Source organism: Girardinichthys multiradiatus, chromosome 2, assembly GCF_021462225.1.
Source record: "Girardinichthys multiradiatus isolate DD_20200921_A chromosome 2, DD_fGirMul_XY1, whole genome shotgun sequence".
NCBI lineage: Eukaryota > Metazoa > Chordata > Actinopteri > Cyprinodontiformes > Goodeidae > Girardinichthys > Girardinichthys multiradiatus.
Window position 1 is genome coordinate 24,200,281 of NC_061795.1, and position 14,291 is coordinate 24,214,571.

The 14,291-nt window shown below is 41.6% G+C and overlaps 1 protein-coding gene across 4 annotated transcripts in view; it reads left to right on the top strand.

Annotated features, from left to right (window-relative positions):
* Positions 1-403: 403 nt before the first annotated feature.
* slc25a22a (solute carrier family 25 member 22a) overlaps positions 404-14,291 on the top strand; it is a 29,240-nt gene continuing 15,352 nt past the window's right edge. Inside the window, exons 1-3 of one of the 4 annotated variants that reach the window (XM_047390036.1) lie at positions 404-579; positions 6,071-6,213; positions 14,033-14,227. In XM_047390036.1, coding sequence (XP_047245992.1) covers positions 14,208-14,227 — 20 coding nt within the window. In that variant the 5' untranslated portion in view covers positions 404-579; positions 6,071-6,213; positions 14,033-14,207. Of the gene's footprint in view, positions 580-6,070; positions 6,214-12,093; positions 12,115-14,032; positions 14,228-14,291 lie in introns of those variants that run through there. The other 3 variants (XM_047390046.1, XM_047390027.1, XM_047390055.1) reach the window with 3 other exon arrangements.

Below are 14,291 nucleotides of genomic sequence, written 5' to 3' on the forward strand. Positions count from 1 at the left end.
AATGACAAACACAAACCAAAATTTGCATTGTTTGTCTGTGTTGCGGTTTTTAATAAAAAAAAAAAAAAAAAGATAAAATTTGTACTACTGCCCTGCCCAGTTGAATTTTTACTGTCGGTGGGCATTAGTTAGGGTACAACATTAAATAGTACCTAAAAAAATCATGCATTTCATTTCTGTGGCGTTGGATTTATTTTATTGGTGCTGAATGCTCAGTCTCAATGCCAGCTCTTGCCATTTTTATATTTTTATCCCCAAGGTGCTGAATCGTTATGATGACGTAGGCTCCCAGCCCCTTATACCTTTACTGCGCTTATAAAATGTGTGTGTAATTCCACTACTTTCCACCAGAGGACCCCTTCAGGTCCCCTTCTATAGTTTGTAGCAGCTTCTGTAACCAGCCTGCCTCCCTCCTGCCTGGCCGCTTGCTTTCACTCCCACCTCCTCCACTGGAATCAAATGCTAGTAATTCCAGTAGGTTAGCTGCTGCTGGTGTGTCAACCAAAGGCAGAGAGTGAAATCGCATAGATTTCACCCCAGAATCACCCCGGAGGCAAAAGCAGCGGAAACGAAACCGTGGTATGTAAATAACGGGATGCTCGTTGACGTCTTGTTTGAAAAAAAAAATGGAATATATTGAAAATATCACCCGAAGATAACCGAAAGATTCAGCTTAAATTTAGCTGGTTGTACAATGAAGGTAGCAGCATGAAGCAGTGAAGAAGCTAAGATGCGCCTGCCTGTGAGGTTGTCATTGACTAACGCGAAGGAAATCATTTCCCGTCATGCAGTAAGAAGCAGTTTTGAGCTAAAGGAGATTATATATGTAGAGCTGGCAGTAGCGTCGGGTGTAATATTTATGTTGTGGAAAAAAGGGTCATTAAAGTGTTGTACCGGGGACATTACGTGCCGTAAAACCGCCCAACCTTTTGACACGTACAGGTATTAAAACGGTTGTCCGTCTGCAACACAGAGGCGGCGGGTTGTCGCTCATCTTTCACGGTTTGTGTGGACATTTTTTAGCTCGCTTGCTATTAAATATTAGCATCGCATTCGATTAAAATCTCGGTCTGAACCCCTCCAGGGAGCTTCTGTGGCTTCCGGTCATCATTGAAGGTGTAATTATCAGAGCAGGGATGTTGGTAGTAGTGGTGATAAAGCAGATTAAACTGTGCTGCCCTCCTTTCTTCCTTCTTATTGGTAGAACATGGTGAAAGTATGAAATGTTTTCAGTTTCTGAGTGAACATCAAAGCTGTCCCCTTTTCAGTTGTAAAGTTCTGTAGGCGAACAAATATGGCCTTATATATTTATAAATTAGTGCCACGGAAAATTGATAACCCTTGAACTGTTTCTCATTTGATCACTCTGCAACCACAAACTTCAATGTATTCAATGGACCAGCTTTTCAAGCTTCGAACAGCTCCCTCCATCTTCCCATCCACCCTAATCTGTCTCACTATCTGTGCTGGAGGAAAGCGTCACCGCAGCATGATGCTGGCACTGCCATGTTTCATAGTGGGGATGGTGTGCTCAAGGTAACATCGAGTGCTAGTTTTCTCCCACTCAAAGCACTTTTCTTGTTGGCATAAAGGTTAACAAACACATAATTGGGAAACTGGGAATTCTGGTAGCAGTTAAGGTTAGATGGAAAGTGTTTTTAAGACTAATATTTGTCCTTTAGACAGATTCTACTACTTGAGCTGTGGATCTCTGCAGCTCCTTCAGAGTTACCATGGCCCTTGGATGCTTATTTTTATTATCCTTTGATTTTCCATAGCTTAACTGGACAGCCATGACTTGGTGGATGTGCAGTTGTTCAAAATTTGGGATATAGTTTTATAACCTAACCCTGTTTTTAATTTGCATGTTCCCTGGTCTTTATGATGTTGTTTGTTCACTATTTGTTCACGTCTGAGGCCTTCAAAGAACAAGAGTGGCTATCACTGTTGCCTTGCAGCGAGAAAGTCATGGGTTTGAATCGCAGCCGGGGGTCTTTCTGCATGGAGTGTGCATGTTCTCCCCGTGCATGCATGGGTACTCCGGCTTCCTCCCACAGTCCTAAAACATGACTGTTAGGTTAATTTGTCTTTCTAAATTACCCCTAGATATATATATATATATATGTGTGTGTGTGTGTGTGTGTGTCTCTGTGTTGCCCTGTAAAGGGCTGGCTACTGTCCAGGATGTTACCTGCCTCGCGCCCATTAAGTGCCGGAGATATGCACCAGCATCCCCGTGACGGTGCAGGGATAAACTGGTATAGACAGTGGATGGATGAATTTTAAAAGGCATTGAATACTAAAGCAAGCCACACTTTCTTATTTTCAAAATCCCATTTCTTCCACTTTAGCTATGCGCTGCTTTGGGTTGGTGTAGTGCATACTTCTGTAAGACACTGCACCATCTAAGGTCATTCTTCTGTAACCCACCCACTACAAAAGCTTCAAAAAAATAAACATAGGGACATCTATCAGCTGAGCAGGATGGCAGAAGAATTTCCAAACTTACAGAAATCACATTTGTTTCAATGAGAACACAGGCACTGTGAGCCTTACCGGTCTATATATGGAAAGATCTGGCCAAACAGCCTTATAAATTGTTCCTACTGCTTGGAAATAATTGATGAGGTGAGCCGTTCTTAGTTGTAAGGTTACATCCTTTCTGCTGGAGCTGTTTTGCGTTTTAGACCAGAGCTTAGAAAATAGCTTTTAGTACGATTAGGCACAAAATGCAAACCTTGTTTTATTTTACTAGCTTGCACGCAAAACCACAGGTATTGCATAAAAATGTGCTAAGGTCCCACAAGCAGGTATGTGCTCAGTTTATGAGAAGGATTCTCTTGTGTCACCCTGGTGTGAAAGACACCTCCAGGTTACAGTCTGCTGCAATCTGCAAACTGCCGGTAGTGAATTTCCACTTCTATTCTGTCCACTAGCTGCTAGCTAGCTTTTATTTTATTAGATTTTTTTCAAACTGGTAAAAACAAAAGCTGAGATTGAGGCAAAAAGTAAAGGAGAAGATGGTTTACATAACCAAAGCCACTATGCATTACCTGTGGTGTCAGAGGAAGGACCAAACTCTTCACCGTTCATCTGCACAAAGAGCCTTTTTCTTACACATAAAAGCCCGACTCAACCTGATATCGTTGGCGTGCGACGGGTGATTACAAAAAGTATGCCATTGTGCTGTTTTAATGGCTGCAACATGATCAGCTCAGAGCAGCTCATCAGTGATACGAATGTGTTTCAATGCCCAGATCTCACTCTTCTGGTTCTAGATAGGGGTTGGGAGCAAGCTCTCATAAGCACGTATTAAGTTTATAATCCTGATGATGTAGGGAAGAGGAAATGGTAATCAGATTTGACACCGTAAATTTCCACCCATGTTCCTGCATTGCTGCGAAAGACTAAAAATATTCAGTATCTCATAACTATCTGCAGCAGCGGAATAAAATATGAAAATAGGAGCACACAGATAGATGTCAGTCTGGAGGATTATTCTAATCATTCATTATGCAACCAATATGGACACATTGTCATGTAGCTAAATCAAATATTATTCATGAGTCATTTTATTACAATAACCCTTTTACATTACTTTCAATTTATACCTTACCGCTACATATCTCAGACCTTCGATTTATTAAAATGTCTTTTTAAAACTCGTCTTGTTCCTTGGACTTGATTGGACGGTGAGACCCAAAATAGTTTTTGTTGTAGTTGTATTTTACTTATTCTTGTATTCTGTATTTCTTTTATTGTTTGTCTGTTTTTGAATGTGGTAAACAAATAGATTCTACACTGAGATAATAATTATATAAAAGATAATTACTATATAGGGGCTGCACGGTGGTGCAGTTGGTAGCACTGTTGCCTTGCAGCAAGAAGGTCCTGGGTTCAATTCCCGTCTGGGGGTCTTTCTGCATGGAGTTTGCATGTTCTCCCTGTGCATGTGTGGGTTCTCACCAGGTACTCCAGCTTCCTCCCACAGTCCAAAGACATGCCTGTTAGGTTAACTGGTTTCTCTAAATTGCCCTTAGGTGTATGAATGAGTTTGTGTGTTGCCCTGTGATGGACTGGCAACCTGTCCAGGGTGAACCCCTCCTCTCACCCATAGACTGCTGGAGATAGGCACCAGCTCCCCCACGACCCACTATGGAATAAGCGGTAGAAAATGACTGACTGACAATTACTATATATATTGTTGTGGTATTTATAATTATGTTGCCTTGAAAAAGTAGTAAATGTAATTAAATATATGAATTATACTGGAGTGCAAAAAACCAACCTGGTTGTGCCAGCAACAGCTGCCAGAAAAAAAGCATTTGTGAGAAGTAGTAATCAGCATTTTACGTCACTGTGGAGGAATTTTGATCCTCTCTTCCTTGCAGAATTGTTTTAATTCAGCAGCATTGGAGGATTTTGGAAAATGAATGGTCTGTTTAAAGTTGTTCCCTGACAACTCAATTAGATTTAATCCAGACTTTGACTGGGCCACACTAAACCCATTGCTGTGCTTTCTAAGCCATTTAGAGGTAAATTTGCTGGTGTGCTTTGGATCATTGATCCAAGTTGCTTGAGTATCGTTCATGAACCGAACCCAGTTGCTTTGCTATCGTAAGTAAGAATACCAACCTCAACAGAGACAAGTGATGCCTGCAGTGCTTTAGATGTCATTCTTTTGTGACCTCCTGGTTAAGTTGTAGATGCACAAGTGTAACCACTCCTGAAGAGGTTCACCACTGTTTCATATATTCTCCATGTGTGGATAGGGGCTCTCAGTCTGGTTTCCCAGGGTCCCAAAGCCTTAGAAATGGCTTTCTAACCATTTTCAAACTTTGTTTCTCAACTGTTCTTGAAATACTTTAGAATGTGGTGTGTTGCTATTTGAAATCGCTTGCCTGCTTCATGTTGCCAGAAGGTTCTGTTGAAAGGATTTCTTGATTCTAGAAGTCAGGCAGTTATCAAGCCTGGGTCTGACTAGTGAGACTTAACCAAAACACATGATTAATCCAAGTTACATTATGATTTCATAAGGGGAAAGAATGTTTTCAGATAGGGCCAACTTGGCTTGGATAGCCTTTTTTCTTTAATTAAAACAATGAATTAATAAAACCATGCTTTTCTTTGATATTATCTTTAATATTAAAAGTTCTTTGAACTGAAACATTTAAGTGTTACAACAAAAGCAAAACAGAGAAAAGCAGTAAGAGGGTGGTGGGTATGTTTTCACAACATTTTACACTACCGGTCAGAAGTTTTAGAACACCTTTGTCATTTAATGGTTTTCTTTATGTTTATTTCCATTGTATGTAGATTCTCAATGAAGGCATCAAAACAGTGATTGAACACATATGCAATTGTGTAGCAAACCAAAAATTGCCAAATAACTTTAAATATGTTATATTTCAGATTCCTTAAAGTAGATTCCTTTGCTGTGATGACTGAAATATTAAGCTCTGGCCGTCTCTCAATGAACGTCTGGGAAGTTCTTTTAAGAGTCTTTCGAAAACCATTTCAGGCGACCACCTCATGAAGCTCATGGAGAGAATACCAAGAGAGCAAAGCAGAACACAGGCACTGCAGTTTTGAGTTATTTCACACTTTTTGTTTACTACATAATTCCATGTGTGTTCATTCACAGGTTTGTTGTCTTTGGTGAGAATCTACAATTTAAATAATCATGAAAATAAAGAGACCCATTAAGTGAGAAAAGGCTTTCTAAAACGTATGACCGGTAGTGTATATTAATAACAATAATATAAATATAAAAAAGAATATATCTAGAGACAATGTAGCTCTAAACAGATGAAGCTTTACATAAGATCTGACCTCTGTGATCCGGCAGCTGATTGCATTACCCAGTATATCTGATAACGAACTGCAGCAACTTGTGCGTTAAAGCATGAAGATCTGCTGTTGCGAGCTCAGAGTTTAATGTGTCAATCGAACCAGCTCATGGGAGACAGGTGGACTTGTATCAACTGCCTGCTGCACTGAGCTGATGAAGAAGCTGCCGTGCTTTTCATTTTCTTCACTGCCTTCCTGGGTCACATGATTTCTTTTTCAGTTCTGACTGCAACAAGGCTTTGTCACCATTGACACTCACTTCCTTGTATCTTCAACCAAACGTTGCTGTCATTCATTCACCAAGACCTTTACTCTGTCGGCACTTAGGAGGAGAGGAGCAGCTGAGGAGCTTGGATTGAAAAGGTATTTGCTTCTGACTGGTTGGTTTGAATTAAAGAATTATACTTTGCATTCAATTTGCATTGGAAATAGGACAGATTTTGTCTCTTCAGTTCAAGGATTCAAGGATTTTTATTGTCATACCAGATCACATTTACATGTTAAGGTACGAAATTCGGACTCAGGTCCCAGTTAAGAAGCCTAATACTTAGGACTGAACTGCTTTAAGATATCTCACCATTAAATTCTTTTAACTTCATCTTATCCACACATTGATCCTGTTTACTTTTCTTTAATGCATCTGAGTTCAGAAATGCAACTATCCGTTTCATCAGGTCCCGTTATTTATGACTGGCAGACTGCCATAGGTTTCAGTATGACTGCAACAATATTAAGAAATGTTCAAAGTTTTTTTATTAAAAATGAGCAAGTTGTGCAATTTATAATGAAATATTATATTTAATTAATTATTAATCAGACTTCACAATAGTGAGATGAATTTTCTTTGAGCAGAGACTACGGCTATGAAACATGTCTATGTTTCATGTTGGAATGTACAAACTTCTGCATCTCATCAACCATTGATCCTGGATGTTCTCTAACGTGCAGCACCATGTTTTCATATAGGCCGGTCATATGTTCCTATCAGGAAGATGGTCAACATTCTTACTGAACTACTTGTTCTAATGAACAAGGGTCATAAACCGGACTTTTATCTTTCTCAGCACCATCCCTGTGTGTTGGCTCTTTAATCGGCTGCATCCAATAGGGGCTTTAGGTGGTCCGCTGATGTTAAGTTCAAGGTTCTCCCCGGGTTGCGTAATCACTGATTGCGTACTCCTCAGCGTTTATCAGCTCCTGTCGTGCAAACTTAAAACATGACCTTTGTTTAAATATGTTCAAGGCAGTGAGGTGTTTCCGAACACTCTTGGACAGCTGATATTGTTTTAGGGGCACATATACCTTTTTCGATTTATTAACTGGGTACAGACTTGTAACTAACGATAGTTGTATCCCTTTTCATGGTAAATACAGAGATATATGTAAAAAAAAAAAAAAAAAGCTTTAAAGACAGAAAGTAAGCTCAAGGCAGGCTTAAATGCAACCGACAGTATTATAGTAATGTAGCTTTAAAAGCGTTATTTAAAGGGCATAGCCTTTTACTAAACTCGCTCCATGAATTTGTCTACAATTAGTTTGCTCACAACAAGATGTAATTTGGCTCTAAAGTCATTTTAAGCTAATGCTACACATGTGGTGGATGGAAGGGAAATTAACACACTCAAAAGGCATCTGCAGTCAGCCATACTCAGAGAAAAAACACTACTACTGCTAAGTATTGGTAAAAGAAAGCATTTTCTTCACTAATTAAACTTACACCTATAAACACAGTTACGGTCACCTCGGTGGTCTGGCTGTTTACTCCCTACCCGAGCTATCTCTCCTAGCTCGAACATGGAGTGAACAGCCAGACCATCGAGATGAACGTCACTATCTGTCCTGGCCGAGACCCGGTCTGTGCCATGTCCTTGAGACTGTGTTAATTGGTAAAAGAAAATCCATCCTCTCCACCCATTTGCTTCCATGAAGCTCACTCACCTTTCTTCCATAGATTGTTTGGTTGTTGTTCCATTAATAAGAAGCTGCGCAGTCATTCAACATTTCACCATTAGAAAAACTATTCTTTTGTACAGAAAACAATTAGTTCCACCAGAACTGATCATTGGGCAATTACAGACGCTACTTCATCATACAGATATACCTTCCTGTTTTGATTGGGATTTCTTTCTTTCATACTTTTAAGATTTTTGAGTTTTTGGCTCCACAATATAACATTTACATTTATTTTATTTTGCCAGATTTTAAAGCAATGCCACAATATGTTATTTTGGGGTATAGATGGACATTTTCTAAGCAGTTTTGTGAGATCGTAACAAATTCCTTGTGGCCTTGGTTGATGAGGAATGTTTTTTTTTTTCTGTGGACACTTCACTGTGGAGCTACTTGTGTCAAATACAGACTCTGATTGTCATGACAAGACACTGCAGCCAGGCTTTGGCTTGGGGACATGTCCAAGCACAGACGCAGCTGAGTGGATTAAAACCGACAAGTAATGTTGATGGCATGGTGGAGAAGGATGGAGATGTCAGCTTCACGCTGCATCCCATGGCAGAAATTGGAACAACCATTACATTTACTGTTACATTTAATCTCTGGTGCTGTTACTACATGGTTTAAAGAAGAAATAAAGTGCTGACTAGGGGAGTTAACACGTGTTTGTTCACGGGGAAGTAAGTGTCAGAGAACCGAAACAAATGGAACATGCTGTGAAATGAAAATTTAGGCTAAATGTCACTGCTGTGAGACAAAACAGAGGGAGATGAGCTACAGAGGTGGGTTGTGGAGTCTAAGCTCCAGGAAACAGAGTCAGAGAGACGCTCTCCGTGACCTCCTCTGGACCTCCTCTCTCCTCCTCCTTCCTCCACCCCTAGAGCAGCCAGTTAAAGCCTCCAGTCCCCCCATCCACCTTAACACGCCAAATGCTGCTGTGGTCAGTGCAAGATCAGGTTACCTCTAAAAGAAAACATCCACTCCCACTGTTGAGTCTCCCAGAAAGAACATCTGAGGAATTTAGGACATTGCGTGCACACACATGCACTTCGCACAGCAAACCCACTAGTCAGCAAAGATCTGAGGTGCAAAAGCTGTGTTTGGTGAGTCGTGACTCGTGACTGAGGATAACGGTGGGGGAGGGTTGGTAGGAAGGGAAGAGGAGGAGAGTAGAGGCAGATTTTGATTGGTGTATCGAGGGGTGGAGAGAAAGAAAATGGGAAACTGGAGGCATCTTTTCACAGTCAAGAAACTGCGTCAAAAATATTGACACACATCCGGAATGTGTCTTGTTTTCTCTCTAAATACTACATGTGGAGCAGATTTAGCTGCGCTTCTTTGGCTCCAGTTTCTCAGTGGAAGTGCATTTGCATGAAACACGAGGCTTCAAGGTCACATGATGCACACATGTGGTTGGAGTTATTTAACTGAAACCTCTAAAGCTTTATGTTGAGGAAACTGTCAGAAACAGTGCCTTCTGTTTGAAGCTTACAGCGCCCCTAGCATCTGTTGGCACCCCTGGTAAAGATGTGCATTAGCTGCAGTGAGCTTTCAAGATTCTACCTTTGCAACCTCCTCACTGTGGGGGAGGATGACAGGATAAACTTCAGTCACTGCCGTCTGGCATTTTTGTCACAGTTCTAGTTAAGACGTTTTTATCGTAGTTTTTCCTAAATGTGTGCAAATTAAGCCACACAACCGCTCGTTTACTGAAGATCCGCACCCATCTGTTTTACTTGAACGGCATGTTCTATGTTCTTACCCATTTTGAAGTAAGACAAAAGAGCATGCTGAGGCAATTTGGGCTATTTCTTGTTAAATCTATACCCCAGCAAACAGGAAATCATAGATTGCTACCTAAAAGCATCTGAACACCACAATTAACTTGCAAAAGTAAAGTATTAATTGAAAATTTCTTCAGTTACATCTATTTTCTGAGAAGAAAATTGACTTTCAATGTTTTTCCTACTTAATAAATGTCAGATTTTTTTTAAAATTATGTTACCACAATGAAAGATGGAGACATTGTGAGGCCTTTACATCTTTACCAGGGTTGCCAATAAATATGAACACTGCTGTATCCACTTCCGCAATTCTTGTTTTCAACTCAGTGTAATCTTGAAATTTGTGTTATTCAACTGGGAAATTACTATTTTTGGTTTTCTAGTGATGCTGCAACCAAACCATACATTGCGAGTGTGCCGCCTGCTATATCACCCTGCATCTCTGGGAGTACTTAGTCTTGTTGCTGTCTGGTTACAAGCGTGGCCCACCTGCCAAGTGGAGGTTTTCTCCTTTCATAGTTGAACAGACATTTTCAGGTCAATGAGTTTTCCAAAGCCTCACTTTTTTAAAGCTGGAAATGCTTAAAAGTGCTTGGATTTTATTGGGGTAGGTTCAAGGTTTATAAAGACGTTGAATTTTGAATTAAGTTTAGACTTTTGTCTTCAGGTTGGCGCTACAGAGCGCTATTTGTAAAAATCTGCCGCCACAGATTAGGTTTCTTCCCCCAGACTCTCTGATGCCCAGATTGATATCATGCATATTTGCACTTATTCAATTATGTCTTTGTCTTTTGTAAAAAAAAAAAAAAAACTATATATTTATAGATATTTACCGAAAAACTGTTATTTTCATTTCCCTTATACACTCACCGGCCAATTTATTAGGTACACAAATTTCCAATTAGCCAATCACATGGCAGCAAATCAATGCATTTAGGGATGTAGACATGGTCAAGATGATCTGCTGCAGTTCAAACCGAGCATCAGAATGGGGAAGAAAGGTGATTTAAGTGACTTTGAATGTGGCTTGGTTGTTGGTGCCAGACGGGCTGGTCTGAGTATTTCAGAAACTGTTGATCTACTGGGATTTTCATGCACTACCATCTCTAGGGTTTACAGAGAATGGTCCGGAAAAAAAGAAAATATCCAGTGAGCGGCGGTTCTGTGGACGCAAATGCCTTGTTGATGCCAAAGGTCAGAGGAGAATGGCCAGACTGGTTCGAGCTGATAGAAAGACAACAGTAACTCAAATAACCACTCGTTACAACCAAGGCATGCAGAAGAGCATCTCTGAATGCACAACACAGCAGCAGAAGACCACACTGGGTGCCACTCCTGTCAGCTAAGAACAGGAAACTGAGGCTACAATTCGCACAGGCTCACCAAAATTGGACAATAGAAGATTGGAAAAACGTTGCCTGGTCTGATTAGTCTCGATTTCTGCTGCGACATTCAGATGGTACGGTCAGAATTTGGCATCAACAACATGAAAGCATGGATCCATCCTGCCTTGTATCAACGGTTCAGGCTGGTGGTGGTGGTGTAATGGTGTGGGGGATATTTTCTTGGCACACTTTGGGTTCCTTAGTACCAATTGAGCATAATGTCAACACCACAGCCTATCTGAGTATTGTTGCTGACCATGTCCATCCCTTTATGACCACAGTGTACCCATCTTCTGATGGTTACTTCCAGCAGGATAACGCGCCATGTCATAAAGCACGAATCATCTCAGACTGGTTTCTTGAACATGAGAATGAGTTCACTGGACTCAAATGGCCTCCACAGTCACCAGATCTCAATCCAATAGAGCACCTTTGGATGTGATTTTGTGGTGGAACAAGAGATTCACATCATGGATGTGCAGCCGACAAATCTGCAGCATCTATGTGATACTATCATGTCAATATGGACCAAACTCTCTGAGGAATGTTTCCAGTACCTTGTTGAATCTATGCCACGAAGGAATAAGGCAGTTCTGAAGGCAAAAGTGGGTCCAATCCGGTACTAGCAAGGTGTACCTAATAAATTGGCTGGTGAGTGTATATTTATGTTTAAAATGTCTTTATTGAGAGCAAAGTGGAACTGAAGTCAAATTCTTAGGTTGTGTGCAAAAACAACGGTGAATAAATTTAATTCTGGAGTTCTTACAAAATATTTTCAAGATTCACTGCTTTTCACTTTGCCTTTATATTTTAAAAATACATTTTTAAATGGTTTGCCTTTTTATATAAATAAATAGCACTTCCATGTCTGTCTGATTCAGCACACGTTTCTGTATCCGGGTCTTGTGTTCTTAAACAAACTGTCACCGGTCCTGTTCATAACTTTTATGGACAGGATTTCTAGGTGCAGCCAAGAGGCGGAGGGGGTCTGGTTTGGGGACCAGTGGATTTCGTCTCTTCTTTTTGCGGATGACGTGGTCCTGCTGGCCCCCTCTAGCCAAGACCTACAGCATGCGCTGGGGCGGTTCGCAGCCGAATGTGAAGCGGCTGGGATGAAGATCAGCTCCTCCAAGTCCGAGGCCATGGTACTTGACCGGAAAAGGGTGGCTTGTCCTCTTCAGGTTGGAGGGGAGTTCCTGCCTCAAGTGGAGGAGTTTAAGTATCTCAGGGTCTTGTTCACAAGTGACGGGAGAATGGAGCGGGAGATCGACAGACGGATTGGTGCGGCTGCCGCAGTAATGGGGGCACTGTGCCGGTCCGTTGTGGTGAAGAGAGAGCTGAGCTGAAAAGCGAAGCTCTCAATTTACCGGTCGGTCTACGTTCCTACCCTCACCTATGGCCATGAACTTTGGGTCATGACCAAAAGAAGGAATTCCCGGATACAAGCGGCTGAAATGAGCTTCCTCCGTAGGGTTGCCGGGCACTCCCTTAGAGATAGTGTGAGGAGCTCGGCCATCCGGGAGGGGCTTGGAGTAGAGCCGCTGCTCCTCCACATCGAGAGGAGCCAGTGAGGTGGCTCGGGCATCTATATCGGATGCCTCCTGGACGCCTTCCTCGGGAGGTGTTCCAGGCACGTCCCACCGGGTGGAGGCCCAGGGGACGGCCCAGGACACGCTGGAGGGACTATGTCTCTCGGCTGGCCTGGGAGCACCTTGGGCTCCCCCGGAGGAGCTGGAGGAAATGTCTGGGGAGGGAGACGTCTGGGTGTCTCTGCTGAGTCTGTTGCCCCTGCGACCTGGTCCCAGATGAAGCAGAAGACGACGAGTACGAGTAAAAAAACGGTCGATGGAGAGTTTTCCTCCAAGATTAAGAGCTTAAGATCAAGAGAACCTCATATTTTGCAGCAAGAAGGTCCTGGGTTCAATTCCCAGCATGGGATCTTTCTGCATAGAGTTTGCATGTTCTCCCCGTGCATGCGTGGGTTCTCACCGGGTACTCCAGCTTCCTCCCACAGTCCAAAGACATGTCTGTTAGGTTAATTGGTCACTCTAAATTGACCTTAGGTGTATGAATGAGTGTGTGCGTGGTTGTTTGTGTGTTGCCCTGAGATGGACTGGTGACCTGTCCAGGGTGTACCCCGCCTCTCGCCCATAGACTGCTGGAGATAGGCACCAGCTTCCCCGTGACCCACTATGGAATAAGCGGTAGAAAATGACTGACTGTTTATGTAGGCTTGATCTTTATTCTCATTCTGTTAATAGTATCACAAAGCATTTTTCTGATTTGTTAAAACAATAACATCTAATGTTTGTATGATGAAGAAGTGAAATTGTTTGCACAATTTAGGAATATTTTACCCCCATAAGGTTCTGGGAAAGCTTCATAGTTTAAACTAAAAAATTTTTAAACTTTTGGGTACGTTTAACGACCCTCTCTCTTCAAGAAATGGGTTTAGTTCATTTTGCTTCGTACGCATTTATTTCCACACCCATTTTTTCCCCTTAGTCTAAATTGTTTCCCAGTATCACAGATAAAATCATCCCACATCATGATACAACTACCACCATGTTTAACTATAGCTGTGAGAAATGTTGACTGGGCAGTTAGTTGTACCAAACTTAATCCATGTTGAGATATCAGTTTTCTTAACTTTAGGACTGTTTAAGTGCTGCGGAAACAAAGACCAGTCCTTCAGAAATACTGACCGTACATGAGGCTGAAGAGTTCACCCTCCTGTCTGCATGTTCACCCTGCCATGCTGCATTCGCTGGGATATAGGATGATGATGTTCACTGAAGTCTGTAGATGCAGATCTTAGCTGTTTACAAGCACAAAACACTAAATGTGCACATAAACTGGAAAATCTTTTTGAAACAGATCTTGGCTGCTGTGACATACTTTGCGTCTCTGTTTTGTGTAGAAAAAGTTAGAAAGCAGGCCGAGTTACCAAAGAAAGTCTCTTAAAATGTTTGTGCTGGCTGTGCTGATCTTGTTCTCTGTTGGGATGTTTCATTTTGAGAATCCCTTTATTTGAGCAGGTTTTTTTCCTCTTTTCTGTCATAGACTTACTTGAAGTAACAACAACCGGATTAAATCTAGTGGGAAAACAAGGACCACGGCACTTTGTTTCACTTAAATAGCAGAATACCACTGGAATTATCAACCAAGAGAAACCAACAGCTCCCGGGTGACCAGCTAACTGACGTGTTTACCTGTGACCAGCTGGGGGTTCAGATAAATGGCTGCTAAACAGATCAGGTAAAAATGAATGGGGATCATGACATTTCAAGGAAAAATTGATGTTCTTTCTTACATTTCTGTA